Here is a 15,479-nt window from a genome sequence, read left to right on the forward strand (position 1 = left end):
CTCTCGGTGAAAGTCTATTTTGTTTGGAAGGGTCGAAAAATCTGTACAAATATTTTATTTTGCATCACTTTTCTTATATTTTTCTGGCTTTCAAAGATAAAAACTTTAACAATAAAAGAAAGTTTTGCCTATGAGAATTTTTATTACCAGAAGTTCTCCGAAAGAAAGTTTTTTTTTGCTTGTTTAGGTAAGTTGAGTAAAACAAAGTGGGAAAATGTGAAAAAACTAAAGAGAAGAGAAAGAGGGTGGTGAAGAGTGTAAAAATAATTTTTCTTCTTATAAAAAATGTACATTTTAGAAAAACTCTCTCGGCAAAAAAGTCTCTCATTTGGAAGAGTATGTTTGGAATAGAGAAATATGTAGGAAAAATGATGCAAAATAGAAAATTCTGTATGGATTTTTCGATCCTGTGATAGTTTTTTCCCCGAGGTGCGGTCTCCACACCCTGATCCAAACCGTTTAAAGTCATTTTCCTTTAAAACCCACGGATCTCTGGATCAAAAAGGGTGGGGGAGGAAAAGGTAGGCAAGTGATCTCTGAGATTCGGATCCAGGAATTCAAATGCATGTCAATGGTTTTGGGCACACCACATTAAATCACATTGCGAGCTCAAGAATCAAGACATGGCTTGGCCAAAGACCTGAACCCACACATTCTCCAATCAAAAGTCCATGTTTGACCCCGGAAGGTCCGTTCAAGTTCAAGTTTGGTAGCTTGGCCGAGCCAAAACCTGACCAAGTCAGGTTCTGTCCAAAGACTTTGACCTAGGCCGAACATGGGCTGGCCTAAGATATGCATTCTGAACCGAGTAGTGTCTCTTCTCTCACCCAGTCAAGACAAACCCCCAAGTTCATAACAACTAGGCTCGAGTCTTCCACCAAGTCGTTCAAGGTCCATTTGACTAAAGAACTCGTGGCGGTATCCAATTGGATGGCGTCGGACCCACACCGCCTCCTGCGGGTCCCACCGGGTCTCCATGGCAGGCCTATAAATTGTGGGAGGGCTGCCCTGTATCCTCATCTCCTTTCCGCTAATTGCGTGCGAAACCGTTCTTTTGGGTTCACGATTTTTGCGAATTCCGGAATCAAGAATTCATTTCTTCCTCAACATTTATTTTCTTGCATTTTTGTTGAATATTTTAATATTTTTTTCGGATCGTATTTCACGATTTCACAATCCAGAAAAGCAACGATTGATCTTCTGCGAAGGTTCGTTCTTTGGCCGAACATTTCTCTTATTTGTTTTTCCCGCAAAATTTCTTAATTTCCATTCATCGAAACCTCTCTCTCTCTCTCTTTCATGTTTTTATTCAATTGCAAACGGTGGGTGGTTTTCTATTTCTGATTCTCGATCGGTGATGCTTCAGTTGGTGGCGAATCGGTGGCGCTCGGATTTTCTAGGGTTTGCTGGTTCAGTGGATGAGGGGTTTGGCGCGGCGCCTCGTTTCTGGGTCAGAACGTGATTCAGGAGAGGTGTTTTGGTGATGCATCGGTTGTTCTTTTAGCGCGAGGAGATATTGGTGGGTTTGGGGGTTCGCCGCTGAATCTCGGTGCCCCCACGGCGGGGTTGAGGTGGTGAGTTCGCATGGAGGGTGGGGCCGGATTAACGGCGTCGGCCGGTCATGGCTCATCCTTGCCGCTTACGTCTTCACAGTCTTCAAGAAAGGAATGGAAGGCCGGAAACGAGCACCCGCTCCGCGATTCCGGTAGCCAGGTAGTTGGGGAAAAAGTTTGGATGTGTTGCGTTTGGCGGTTTTCTTGTTCGGTCTTCTTTTTTTGTTGTTGGATGTGCTCCGAATTACTTCTTCTCGCTTGTGTACTTCTCTTTTCCTTCTCAACTTTTGGGTTGATTTTTGCTCTTCATACTTTCGGGCAGGAGTTGGAACGGTCCAAGTTGAGCCAATCGGATGAGAAAACGATTTATGAGGTACATTTTGTTGCCCTTGAATGTACTTTAGCTTTCTTATTTTGTGTAGGTAATCAGTTGCATGCTCTCTCAGCTTCGTTCAAAACGTTGTGTTGACAACTTCTTTACGTCCCGGTTTTCTCAATGGTGAACCAATCAGAAATTTTCCCCATATTTACTGCCTTTTGCGATTTCTTTAGTATCTTTTTTTCGAATTTGGTTGTCATTTGCATCGAAAAATGCATGAACTTCGACTAATATAGACATTGAAAACACGTTTATTTTATGTCGCCTGATAGAAAATGTAATACTGATTTGCTTGATTTTGGAGCTTTCTAACATGGAAACCGTTTCCTAATCAGCATTTGTTCTGATATCTATGACATCTGATATAAAATGCAACACTGGCTTGTTTGATTTTGGAGCTTTCTAATTTGGAAAACCTTTCTCCCATTCATTCTAGCTGATATGATTGATTTTTCACGGCATTGTATCATGCAAGGTGCAGCAAGGAACCATGCCTCTAGTTGTTGATTTTTGTTCGATCACGATAGATAATGGGGTTAATGATGACCCATTGCAACATAGACTTCAGGACGTCACCAGACAGAGAGAAGAACTGCAGCAGATGGAGATTGAACTTAGAGCCCGATTTATTGCTAGGAAAGATATTATGGAAATGCGGAAAATTTTTGAGACGCAACTCAAGGACCATGCTGAAGCTTGTGCTAAATTAAAGGTGTGTTCCTTTTTTTTCATGTTTGTCTCATATCTTTTTAATGTGTATATCTTTTAAATAAGCACTCGTTACTCCAATATGTATCATGTTTTCTTGTGGACGAGAATAATGTGTTGATAAAAAAAAATTCATTGATAATTAACCAGCAAACTAAGTTTAAAACCTGATCCTATCACCTTAGTTGCTATTTTTGTACGAATCCTTTATGGCTAACAAGCTAGCTTACACATGCACACACACACACAGGTGAACTTGATAACAGGTGTTAGGAAAATCCGCAGGTCAGTTGATTGGGATGGTAGCCTCTGTTCTGTAAATTTTGCATAGAGTCCATGTAATGTCTGAGGACAGCATACAAAGAACATTTGAAATAAAACAAGTGAAACTACCATGTGAAAATATTTTCAGCAACTTTTTAGATTTAAGAAGTGCAATCTGTTAAAATATGTGTACTCATACACATATATGTATGTTGAAATATAATCCTTAAATGTACATATATATATATATATATTTATATATATAAAGATACGTATACATATATATATATATATGTATATGTATCTCTATTTATATATATATTCTCTATTTATATATATATATATATAAATGTATATATTTTCTCTTCCTAAAATACCCTCAAGGGTATTTCTGTAATTTGTCATTATACGCATATTCCAATTGGAATATGCATTGTAATTTCTTTTATTTTTTGTTTTTTTTTTTATTATTTTCGGTTTTTGTACCACATTGGGGGCCTCCCAATAGAGACGTTGGGAGCCCCCAACGGTCACAAATGTGACCGTTGGGGGCTCTCCACCGTCTCCTTTGGGAGCCCCCAAGGTGGTCCCTTTGAGAGTGTATATATAGGGGCTCTCCCCTTTGTATTTGGTACTCCTTGTAGGAGCTTATGCTCCATTGTATAGGGTTTTTACCCTCTTCTTCCTTTTTCCTCAATAATATTCAACTTATGACTTTAAGTCATATTTACCCCTTTTATGGGTTTATGTATTAGCACATGATGTGCTTGTGTTGTTCCATTGAGTGGGTATATTCGCACTTCGTGTGCATGTGTATGGGTTCATTATTGAACCTAATGTATTCAAAGTCACTTTCTAACACAATCCTTATGAAATTTGTAATTTTTTCTTTCCTTTGATTTTTCAAAATCTTGCAATCAATCTAAATTCTTCAGTTTTTTGTTTTTTATTTTTAAATCTAATTGGCCGTGAATATTATTTGCAGAAAATATGAACTATTTTCTCAAAGTTGGTATATTTTAGATGGTTAACAAGTTCCAACTGTTTGTGTTGCTTGTCACTGCGTCTCTTTGTATGATGGACTTTTTTCCTTTTTTTAAGGTTGACCTTTTTAGTTTGTCTCTCCTTGAAAAGAGTCTTAGGGTTGGTTTGTTTCATTCCCATGGCAGGGAAATGCCTTTTGGGAATGGATACAGATTTCTAAAAAATCCGGCCAGCTCAGCCTTCCCATGAGAATTCTTTCATTGGAGAGGTGGGGGGAGGGAGAGGTATGAAAGGATTTGCAAATGAAAAGTGGTTGGTGGTGGCGAAAACGGCCCATGAAAAGTGCCTTGTAACTTTTTCCTTTCCCACCATGAATAAACCAAACATCAAGGAAGTGCCATGTTGGCATAAATGGGCCCTAGTTTTCCCACCACCTTACACTTTTCATGTGTGAATCCTTCCATACTTTCCCCCCCATGAAAGCATTCTCTTGGGAAGGATAAGCTAGCAAGATTTTTTAGAAATCCACCCCCCTTCTCATGAAACGTCTTTCCCTTCTATGGGTACGGAATAGGGATAGTAGTGGACCGAGGAGGGTGCGGGGGACAAACTCTCTTCCCCCTCCCCCCCAACCCAACCCACCACAATTTTGCCCTCCATCTCCATGGCAGGGGTGAAACTTTGGACCTCCAACCCTACCCTGATGTGGACTCGGTGAATATCGATCCACGATCCAAATGGATCTTGACACGTGCGAAAGCTTTTCGCAAAAATGAGTCCGATCAGGACTCCAGAAAATAGGGTTTTCAGGACCCGTGCACTCTGTTTCGACAAAGACGGTCCAAAGGGAAGTTGTGCACGATTCACACACCTTTCCAACGAATCCGAAATCACTGGAATCGGATCAATAGTGTCCGTTCCACGGACTTGAGACTCGGACGGACAAATAACTCTATGACAGACTTTCGGACTCTGCAGACTGTTTGTTCGAAGGGTTTTTTGACCCGCCAGATAGTGGAGTTTGCGAAAATCACCAACTAAAAATATGTAGGTCAGATCTAGACCTTTCCAACGAACCAAGATTCAGAATTTTCTGAGTTTTCTACAAGGCTCTACAAATTTTTGAATTCTAGAAATGGTATGAGATATTATCAAAGGAATTAAAACTTCAAATATTCGACAACAGCAGAGAGATTAATATTTTTGAGGCACTTCAACGAAGATTCAATTAAAACTCAAAACATGAAAATTTTAGATCTAGGTTCTAGCTTTCCACAGAATCAAACAAAACAAATTTTCACGCAGGGAATCTTCAAATAATTGAAAAATACCGAACACCACTAGGAGTGTTCTGAAACAAACAAGTGACAGTGGATTCCTGTCAGTTCGAGACTTTAACAACATTTTTCAGAGACTCAAACGGCCGATTCACGAAATGACCTCAACTATAAAGTTGGAGATAAATGTCTTAGCTTTCCGGGAAGCTAAAGAACGCCTTAAATCGACCAGTATCGAGGCTGATACGATCGTTTCTTTGGAGTCGTTTCTGACCACTTGGGATTCGGGAATCCGGGTTTTGACAGGAAACCGAGCTATGCAATAGTAATCTAAACCGGATATTTTGCAAACAGAAAAATCACTTGATAACAAACCTATGTCAAACATTCATTCTAATAATCAACCAATAGTTGTTTGCATTTTTTTCAAACAGTATTATTCAAGAGAAAAAGAATAATACTGTTTGAAATACTGCTTAGGCGCCAACTTACCATGTAATTCAAGAGGTAAACATTCTTTAGTAAGAGTAACCCATACCAGATCTCCAAGTTGAAACAATACCTGTCGATGCTTCTTATCATAGCTTGCTTTATACTTACTGATGTTGTCTTGAATATTCAGATGTACCTGACCAACAACAGGAATATGAGCTAAGTCAACAGGAGAACAAGGATTAAATTCATACAAACCAGTAAAAGGGCTAAATCCAGTAGAACGATTCACAGATTTATTAAAAGCAATTTCAGCTTGTGCAAATATTTGAGACCATGACATTGGTTTATCCTTAATTAAAGCTCGCAACAAGTTTCATAAAGACTGATTAACAACTTCAGTTTGACCGTCGGTCTGAGGATGATGCACAGTGCTAAACTGTAGATTGGTTCCTAACTTCTTCCATAATTATCGCTAAAAATGACCTACAAATTTAACGTCTTTATCTGAGTGATAGTTTTCGGAATACCATGCAATTTATAAATTTCCTTGAAAAACAAATCTGCAATATGATAGGCATCCATGGTTTTTCTACACAGAATAAATTGGGCCATTTTTGTGTATCGATCGACAACCACAAAGATAGAATCAAGACCATGAGAGGTCTTAGGCAACCCTAAAACGAAATCCATTGTTATATCTTGCCACGGTTTTTCAAGAATAACCAATGGCCAATATAACCCTGCATTTATGACATTTCCTTTCGCGATATGACACGTATGACATTTTTCCATGAATCTATTCACATCCTTTCACATGTGAGGTCAGAAATATGTTGAAGACACCAAATGCATAGTCTTGTCTTGACCAAAGTGTTCTTCATTATGTATCTCAGAAATCAAACGTTGTCTCAAAGAATAGTCTGGGATACAAAGCAAATTGCCCTTAAATAAAAATCCATCAACCATGGAGAAATTGTCGTGAGGTTGGCTATTCACTTCATTAATAACTTTCGAGAAAGAACTATCTGACTCATATAATGATGCGAATTCCTCAAAACCCCAAACGGATAACTTCATCGAAGACAGAAGAATGGTTTTTTTGCTTAAAGCATTAGCAACAACATTATCCTTTCCTGCCTTATGTTTTAGAACGAATGTGAATTCTTGCAGGTACTCTACCCATTTGGTTCTACGTGCATTTAACTTATGCTGACCGTTGATGTATTTGAGAGCTTCATGGTCAGTATGGAGGATAAATTCTCGATGCACCAAATAATGCCTCCAGTGCATTAACGCTCTTACGATAGCATAAAATTCCTTATCGTAGGTACTATATTTTAACTTGGCTTCATTCAACTTTTCACTAAAGTACGCAACAAGACCTGACTCAACACAACACCGATTCCAACCCCAGATGCGTCACGTGACAATTTGAAGGCAAGTTCAAAATTGGGTAAAACTAACACAGACTTTGAACAGAGATGAGACTTCAAATGCTCAAATGATTGTTGAGCTTCAGGATCTCATTGAAAAGTTTTTCTTTTGATACAATCAGTCAATGGAGCAACAACGATACTGCTAATATGCAGAATGAACCTCCTATAGAAGGAAGCTAATCCATGGAAACTACGAACATTAGTAATGGAGTTTGGCACAGGCTAATCTCGATTTGACTCGACCTTTGAAGGATCAACGAATATACCCGTCATCGAGACCACATAATCGAGGAACAAAACTCCAGTGGCCCAGAAGACACACTTATCTATAAAAGCATAAAATTGTTCCTTTTTTAGGATATCAAACACTAAACGTAAGTGTTCAAGATGCTTAGGCTCAGTTCGACTATATATGAGAATGTCATCAAAATAAACGACCAGGAATTTGCCGATGTAAGGTCGAAAAATTTGATTCATGATTCTCATGAAGGTAGATGGAGCATTGGATAGACCAAATGGCATTACGAGCCATTCATAGAGACCATCACGAGTTTTGAATACAGTTTTCCATTTATCGTCAGGCCTAACTCGTATTTGATGATATCCGTTACACAGATCTAACTTGGAAAATATTTTTAAACCAGTCAGTTGGTCCAACAGATCGTCCAATCTTGGAAAGGGGAACCTATACTTGATGGTTATTTTATTGATAACTCGACTATCGATGCACATCCGCCACGTTTCATTTTTCTTTGACACAAGAAGAGCAGGAACCCCACATGGACTAAGACTTTCACGAATGTGACCCTTAGTCAGCAATTCTTCAACCTGTCTACAAAGTTCTTCATACTCTGTAGGACTCATGCGATAATGCGGGGCATGCGGCAATACTGCACCAAGATGTAAATCGATATGATGTTGGACTTCCCGCAGAGGGGGTAATCCATTTGGTAATTCGCCGGGAAAGACTTCACGAAACTCCTCTAATAGGGGTGTGACTCTAGAATCCATGGTGTCAGACTTTGACTCACCGTGTGATGAATTAGAATCAACTGAAAACAAGAAATAACACATGTTAGATTGACTTAGTGCCTCTTGGAGCTCATGTCTGGCAATAAAAGCACTCAAGAGCTTGACTTTCGAAGGAGCCGGTTTGGATGAAGTGTGGTAGGAAATTTGGGTGGTAGGAGGAGTACGAGATGAAGTCAAATGTAGTAAATCCTTGGACAACTTCAAATGAATCTTCGGTCTTTCTAATGTGAACGAATATGAGTTAGATCGACCATTACGGATAATAGAACGATCATACTGCCATGGTCTTCCGAGAATGATATGACTCGCATCCATGGGAAGCACATCACACTAGATTTGATTGAAATAAATGTTTTCAATGGAGAATTTGACCAAGCATTGTCGGTTGACACGAACATCAATGCTCTTTTGGAGCCAAGACATCTGATAAGGACGGGGATGAGTCTTACAACTCAAACCTAACTTGGTCATGGCTTCGACCAAAATCACATTCTCACAACAACCAGAGTCTATGATGAATCTGCATACTTTCTCATTAATGGTACAAGCAGACTCAAAGATGTGAGTTCTTACCCAACGATCATTCGTTCTTGTCGTGGTGCTAAACAAATCCGCCTAGTAATGAGTGCTTCACCTCTATCAGGCAACAACACTTCCTCGTTCACAAATTTCTCTTCTGGTTTTTCTTCAAAAGATTCAATCTTAGGATCATAAATGAGATCAAACTCGGGATTGAATTGAGCATCCTCTTCTTCATGAATTCCTTCAACGAATAAGGCTTTGCCACGACATTCAGTGAACTTGTGACAGGGTTTTCCACAAGTATAGCACTTGATGGGGGTACTCGAACTAGACGTCCTCGCTTGATTTCCTATCGGACCATTTTTAGCTCATAACCCTAGGTGGGTTTGACGCATTAGAGTGACGGTAGGGTGGGATGACTTTCGCAATGGGGACCGTTGGGACCCGCGCTGCTGGTCAAGTCACAGGACTAGGCCTAGCTAAGGTCTTCCTCTAGGTAAACCTTTCCCATTGACGTGCCTTTTGATGTGCTTCAGACACAGTCCAACACTCCACAAAGTTAAGCATATCTTGTAATTGGAAGTTTAGTTCTCCAATGTACTTCGATACAAGTTGTTCTTCACTTTAACGGATGTCGTTCCGTGCAACGAGATCATGAAATTCTTCGGTGTATTGGTCCATCGAATGGGTTCCTTGTTTCAGACTTTCATATTTTTGATATAGTTCACGATGATGAAGAAAGGTGTTTCTCTCAAGTACATTAGTATAATTAAAGATATGTATGAAGGAGTAGTAACCAATGTCCGCACTTGTGGAGGGGTGACAACCAATTTTCCTATAACGGTTGGGTTATATCAAGGATTTGCTTTAAGCCCTTTCCTATTTGCTATAGTGATGGATGAGCTTACGAGATCAATTCAAGAAAATGTGCCGTGGTGTATGTTGTTTGCTGATGATATTGTTTTGATTGATGAGTCTAGAGCTGGGGTTAATGCTAAGTTAGAATTATGGAGACAGACATTGGAAGCAAGAGGTTTTAAGTTGAGTAAGAGTAAGACAGAATACATGGAATGTCGATTTAGTAAGCAACGAAGTAGTGATGGGAGTGTAGTGAAGCTTGGTGAGCACGAAATACCGGTGGATGATTCTTTCAAATATTTGGGATCTATCATTCTAAAGTATGGAGAAATTGATGGAGATGTAAATCATAGGATAAAGGTTGGGTGGATGAAATGGAAGAGTGCAACTGGAGTGTTGTGCGATCGTAGAATGCCATTGCGGTTGAAGGGAAAGTTTTATAGGACGACTATTAGGCCCACTTTACTATATAGTACAGAATGTTGGGCTGCCAAGAGACATCATATTCAAAAAATGAGTGTAGCTGAGATGCGTATGCTGAGATGGATGTGTGGAAATACAATAAAAGATAAGATTCAGAACGAGGAGATACGTAAGAAGGTAGGCGTTGCACCCATTGAAAATAAGATGAGAGAGAATCGTTTACGGTGGTTTGGACATATTCGACGAAGGCCTAATGATGCTCCTGTTAGAAGGATGGAGAAATGGGAAAATATATTAGTTAAAAGAGGTCGGGGTAGGCCTAGGAAGACATGGATGGAGGTGATAAGAAAGGATATGAATGTTTTGAACCTCACCGAGGACATGGCATTGGATAGAAATGAATGGAGGAGAAGGATTCATGTGGAAGACCCATAATGATTTTCTTTGTTGGTTCATATCGCCGACCCCAATTGTTTTGGGATGAAGGCGTAGTAGTAGTTGTTGTTGTTCACGATGATAGTTTAACGAAAGAAATTGAGCACGGAGTTTTTGCTTTATGTGCTCCCAACGCTCAATCGGGGCACGACCATGATGTCTGCGCGTTTGCTTGAGCTGTCGCCACCACGCTGCAGCTCGACCCTTTAATTTGAGGGATATTAATCCCACTCGTCGATCCTTAGGGACTTTCTTAAATTCGAGGATTTCGCGGACTTCATTAATCCAATCTAGAAATTCTTCAGGAGTTCCAGTTCCCTTGAATTCTAGGATATCATAACGCAAGCTTGAATCCCAATGGGATCTCCTAGGCTGTAAGTTATCTCTCCTCTTTGGACTTTGTCGATGTGACTCAAAGTCTTCATCAGAATCATATGAATGAGTCTCACGAGTTTCTCAAGAACTGTGTGGACTCCGCTCAGCTTGTCGTTCGTTAACTCTAGCATTTTCGACCATTTGACGAGTTAAATCTTCAACTCGGCGATTAGCCTTGGCGAGTTGTCTTTGCAAATCTCGCACATCATAACGATGATCACGTTCATCGTTTCCTCTATTAAAGCTATTTTGACCTCGCCCACCCATTCGACCTGCCATGGTGAATGTTACCTAATTTTTTTGGACTCCCCACAACATCGGGAATCGTGTCAGATTAAAAAATTCGGCAACCCTCGCTCTGATACCAAAATGATATGGACTCAGTGAATATCGATCTACGATCCAAATGGATCTTGACATGCGCAGAAGCTTTTCACGAAAATGAGTTGTACACTCTGTTTCGACAGAGGCAGTCCAAAGGGAAGTTGTGTGCGATTTGCGCGCCTTTCCAATGAATCCAAAATCACTGGAATCGGATCAGCTGTGTCCGTTCTACGGACTCTAGACTGGTACAGACAGACAACTCTATGACAGACTTTTGGACTCCGCGAACAGTCTGTTCGAAGGGGCTTTTGACCCATCAGATAGTGGAGTTTGTGAAAACCACCAACTCAGAAAATGTAGGTCAGATCCAGACCTTTCCAACGGACCAAGATTCAGAATTTTCTGAGTTTTCTACAAGGCTCTACAAATTTTCGAATTCTGGAAATGGTATGAGATATTATCAAAGGAATTAAAACTTAAAATATTCGACAGCAGCAGAGAGATTAATATTTTTGAGGCACTTCAACGAAGATTCAATTAAAACTCAAAACATGAAAATTTTAGATCTAGGTTCTAGCTTTTCACAGAATCAAACAAAACAAATTTTCATGCAGGGAATCTTCAAATAATTCAAAAATGCCGAACACCACTAGGAGTGTTCTGAAACAAACAAGTGACAGTGGATTCCTGTCAGTCCGAGACTTTAACAACATTTTCAGGGACTCAAACGGCCGATTCACGAAATAGCCTCAACTACAAAGTTGGAGATAAATGTCTTAGCTTTCTGGGAAGCTAAAGAACGCCGAAAACCGACTAGTATCGAGGTCGATACGATCGTTTCTGACAACTCGGGATTCGGGAATCCGGATTTTGACAAGAAACCGAACTATGCAATAGTAATCTAAACTGGATATTTTGCAAACAAAAAAATCACTTGATAACAAACCTATGTCAAACATTCATTCTAATAATCAACCAATTGTTGTTTGCAATTTTTTTTTCAAACAGTATTATTCAAGAGAAAAGAAGAAAAAAACGCAGGAAATGGCAATAGAGAATAAGAAAATGGAACCAGCTATGTATTCGGAAGATGATAATATCGGAGAGTTGCTGGGAAGCAGCAACGTCAATTGGAGAACCATGAACAGCGGGGTGAACACCCTCTTTGAAGATCAGCAACCACAAACCAAAGCTTGCACAACCACGACAAGGTCGATCTTCTCAAAGATCACCTTCCACACACCAATGAAAATCGATTTCTTTTACAACCAAGATTTCGAAATAAAGAAGCAGCCCCCTCCCCCTTGGTCGACCTCCAGTCATAAAGGCTCTGGAGCATGGAGAAGAGCCACATTAAAGAGGCAAATGGCATTCCCAAGCTATGCTAAAAAAAGGATTTTGACTGGACTATTTTTGGCTAAGGCTATTAAGGGACCAACAACCATATTTGACTTGGACTAGTCAAGGCTGGATTTTGAATGAGGTCCAAGATGGTCTACTCCAAAATGGCGCCAACTAGGACCCCTTTTAGAAATTGATCTTGATCCAGATCAAAAACATGTAGTGAACTGGATCCTGCACAAAACGCATTAGAAAAATGCAAATGCGAAAAAATAAAAAACTACCCGCGTTTCTTATACACCCTCTAGTACTACAAAAGAATCCTAAAATGCACCAGAACTAAATCAGGCTCCTTAAAAAAATAAAAAAATAAAAAATATTACATGAAATAAATATTGCCGATAAAATGTCTAAAATATGATTCCATAAAAACGCAATGGAATCGAAACATCTAAAGAAGGAGCACGACGTGCATCGGCTAAATGGTAGATTCACTAGGACAAGGAACGTCCTGCAAGCGTGTGAATCGCCTTGGGTAGCGATGCCCGGATCGAGTCTGGAGAGTTGGATTGGGATCCAACTCTGCTTCTGAATTCTGAATTTCCGGATGCTCTGCATCACGCCCCTTGGGTAAAATCCCCATCTTCGTCCCCGCCCCCAAACCTGAGGTCTGGAAGGACATCACCTTTTCCCCCACGTCCTAGAAGACCACCGCCACCACCACTGCAACCACCCCGACCTGGGTTCCCGTAGTGGCAGCAGGGGTCTTTGCGGGCAGGGGGCGTACCTCTGCCCGTCCTAGGTTCCCGTCGTCACCAGGGCTGAGTGATCTCGTCGCCTTGTACCGCCTGCTGCCACCGCCGCCTCTTGATTAGACTCGTTAGAGTAAGGAGAGAGGAGAGAAAGGGGTTGTGGAAGAGGGAGACAGTCACAGTGACTTGGTTAGGAACTTAGGGTCACCCACCCTAAGTTCCTACCCAAGTCATTGTGACTGTCTCCCTCTTCCACAACCCCTTTCTCTCCTCTCTCCTTCCTCTAAGGAGTCTAATCAAGTGGCGGCAGCAGCCGTATTAAGGGTATATTAATAATTTTAATAACGGGGATCGGGGCCAGAGGAAAGGTCCACCCCTGCACAGGTTTTGATTTTCACCTCCATCCTCTTTCAAATGGGGCGGGTTCGAACATATCCCCGTTCCCCTCCGGTCCACTGCCATCCCTAGTACGGAACAAACGTGTTAGAGATAATCTGCTACCTCTATAGATTTTAGGGCGAAGAAACGATGTATGCTGGATGGTGTATTCCCTGCTCCTTCACCTTATTCTACTTGAAAGGTTTTGGTTGGCTTTGTTCTCTAAACTCTTATCTTGCCTTTCCGTATCCTCTATGGTTTTCAATCAGCTTCATTAAATCTCTATCTTATATTGCTAAATACATGAAGCAAGTTATTTCTAGCAATGGAAAATGATTAGCTACCAAGTGGTTTTCTCAGAAAAGGCAGTTTTCATCAAACTATTTGAATGCCCACCGTTGTCGCTAAGTTGTTACATTTATGAGAAGTTTCTGAATTCTCATTGAACTGTTGGAGTACCTAACATTCACTTTTAGTTGTCACATTTTTGAAGTTGAAAATTTGAAAGAAAATTACTCCAACTACTAATTGTAATTGTTGGAGTCGCGCTATTTTCTTCAGCCGGTTTTTGTTGCTTCTTGTTCACTATCACATTACATTGTTTCTTTGATAGTTCTTTGTTTCCAAAAGAAGACAGAGAGAAAATAAAATGAAAACTTGTATTCATCTTTCACAAGTTCTCTTTCACATCTAAGCTTGTGCTCATTATGCGATTGTTGTCCACTTTTCTTTTGTCATTTAATATGTTTTTTTGTATGATGGTTCAGGATTGTCTTGTGTTGCATTCTTTGTTTACCTGTAGCCTTGTAAGACTGCTGCTTCGCTACCCTAGGTACTTTTTCTACTGTGCACATGTGCGTGCTGAGAGCCTGAGACCTATGGATTCTGACTCATCAAAATGATGTTTCAAGGTTGTAGATACACTCTTTTCTAGGTTGCCATAGAATTCAAAAACTATTGGGTCGTGTATACTTGTTTATGATAAGATTGGGCTTTATTTAGGACCGTGACAGTTCCACGTGTAGGATATGTAGCCAGAGACTATCATGCGCTTACTTTTCCTGAAACTGTTTGGATTTACTTAGGCCTTCTGTTCTATGGAAATTTTACAGAAATTATGTTTGAGCATGCTTGATATTTGAAAAAAAGGCAACTTTTCATATACGAAAATGAACCACATGCTATGTCAAAGGGACACAACTGTAGAGCTCTTGTATCCATGTCAACATGCCAGGACACTTGTATGGGTGCTAGGTGCCGCATGGGTATGGTTGGGTTTGGGTGCGGGTCTGGGTCCAGCTAGAACCCAACCCAAACCCTTGTTTTCTTTTTTTATTGTGTGAGGAGGAAGAAAAAAATGTGGAGGAGAAATGAGGAAGAAGAAGGCTGTGAGGGAGAGAAAGGAAGATAGAGGGGAAGGCCATACTTACCTCCTCTTCTTCTTTGTGTTCTTCATCTTCGTCTTTTTGTGTGTGTGTGTGAGAGAGAGAGAGAGAGAGAGAGAGAGAGAGAGAGAGAGAGAGAGAGAGAGAGAGAGTATTCTCAAGAAATCCCTTCCGCACACAACACCCCGCCCCCTAAAACCCTTTTTTTTCGTTTATGAGTGACATGGAGTTCTTGAAAACCCCCATCTCTTTCTTTTTTAGGAAAGATGAGTACTTTTGAGAAGCCTCTTTCCTTCTTCATTTATGTGGGGTGGAGGGTACAAGGGGATTCTAAAAAATACACTCTTCTTTTCCTTTTACAAAGAGGGATGAGAAAGGGGTTTGCTACTTTACCACTTTTTTTTTACTTAAAAATAAATTCACTTGATATGGATTTTGATCTAATCCAAACTCAAAACATTATATATATATATATATAGTTGTGTGCTTGTACTTGCATTTTTTTGAAGTTGCCGTGTCATATGCTCTGTACTTGTATCCATGTGGCACATACCACATGTTAATCCAAGGAACACTATCTGGAAGCACATGAATCATGTTTGGGCCAAGGTTGTAAGT

At 40.2% G+C, this 15,479-nt stretch overlaps 1 protein-coding gene across 5 annotated transcripts in view; it reads left to right on the forward strand.

Annotated features, from left to right (window-relative positions):
- The first annotated feature begins 1,026 nt into the window (after positions 1–1,026).
- The window catches only part of LOC149838760 (uncharacterized), a 32,247-nt gene continuing 17,794 nt past the window's right edge, over positions 1,027–15,479 (forward strand). For 4 of the 5 annotated variants that reach the window (XM_090006791.1, XM_090006795.1, XM_090006794.1 and 1 more), the window contains exons 1-4: positions 1,027–1,208; positions 1,367–1,713; positions 1,876–1,926; positions 2,408–2,644. In XM_090006791.1, coding sequence (XP_089862917.1) covers positions 1,585–1,713; positions 1,876–1,926; positions 2,408–2,644 — 417 coding nt within the window. In that variant the 5' untranslated portion in view covers positions 1,027–1,208; positions 1,367–1,584. The remainder of the gene's footprint in view (positions 1,209–1,366; positions 1,714–1,875; positions 1,927–2,407; positions 2,645–15,479) is intronic. The other variant, XM_090006792.1, reaches the window with a different exon arrangement.

The sequence above is a fragment of the Nuphar pumila genome, chromosome 5, assembly GCF_984573655.1.
Source record: "Nuphar pumila chromosome 5, dmNupPumi1.hap1.1, whole genome shotgun sequence".
Classification (NCBI taxonomy): domain Eukaryota; kingdom Viridiplantae; phylum Streptophyta; class Magnoliopsida; order Nymphaeales; family Nymphaeaceae; genus Nuphar; species Nuphar pumila.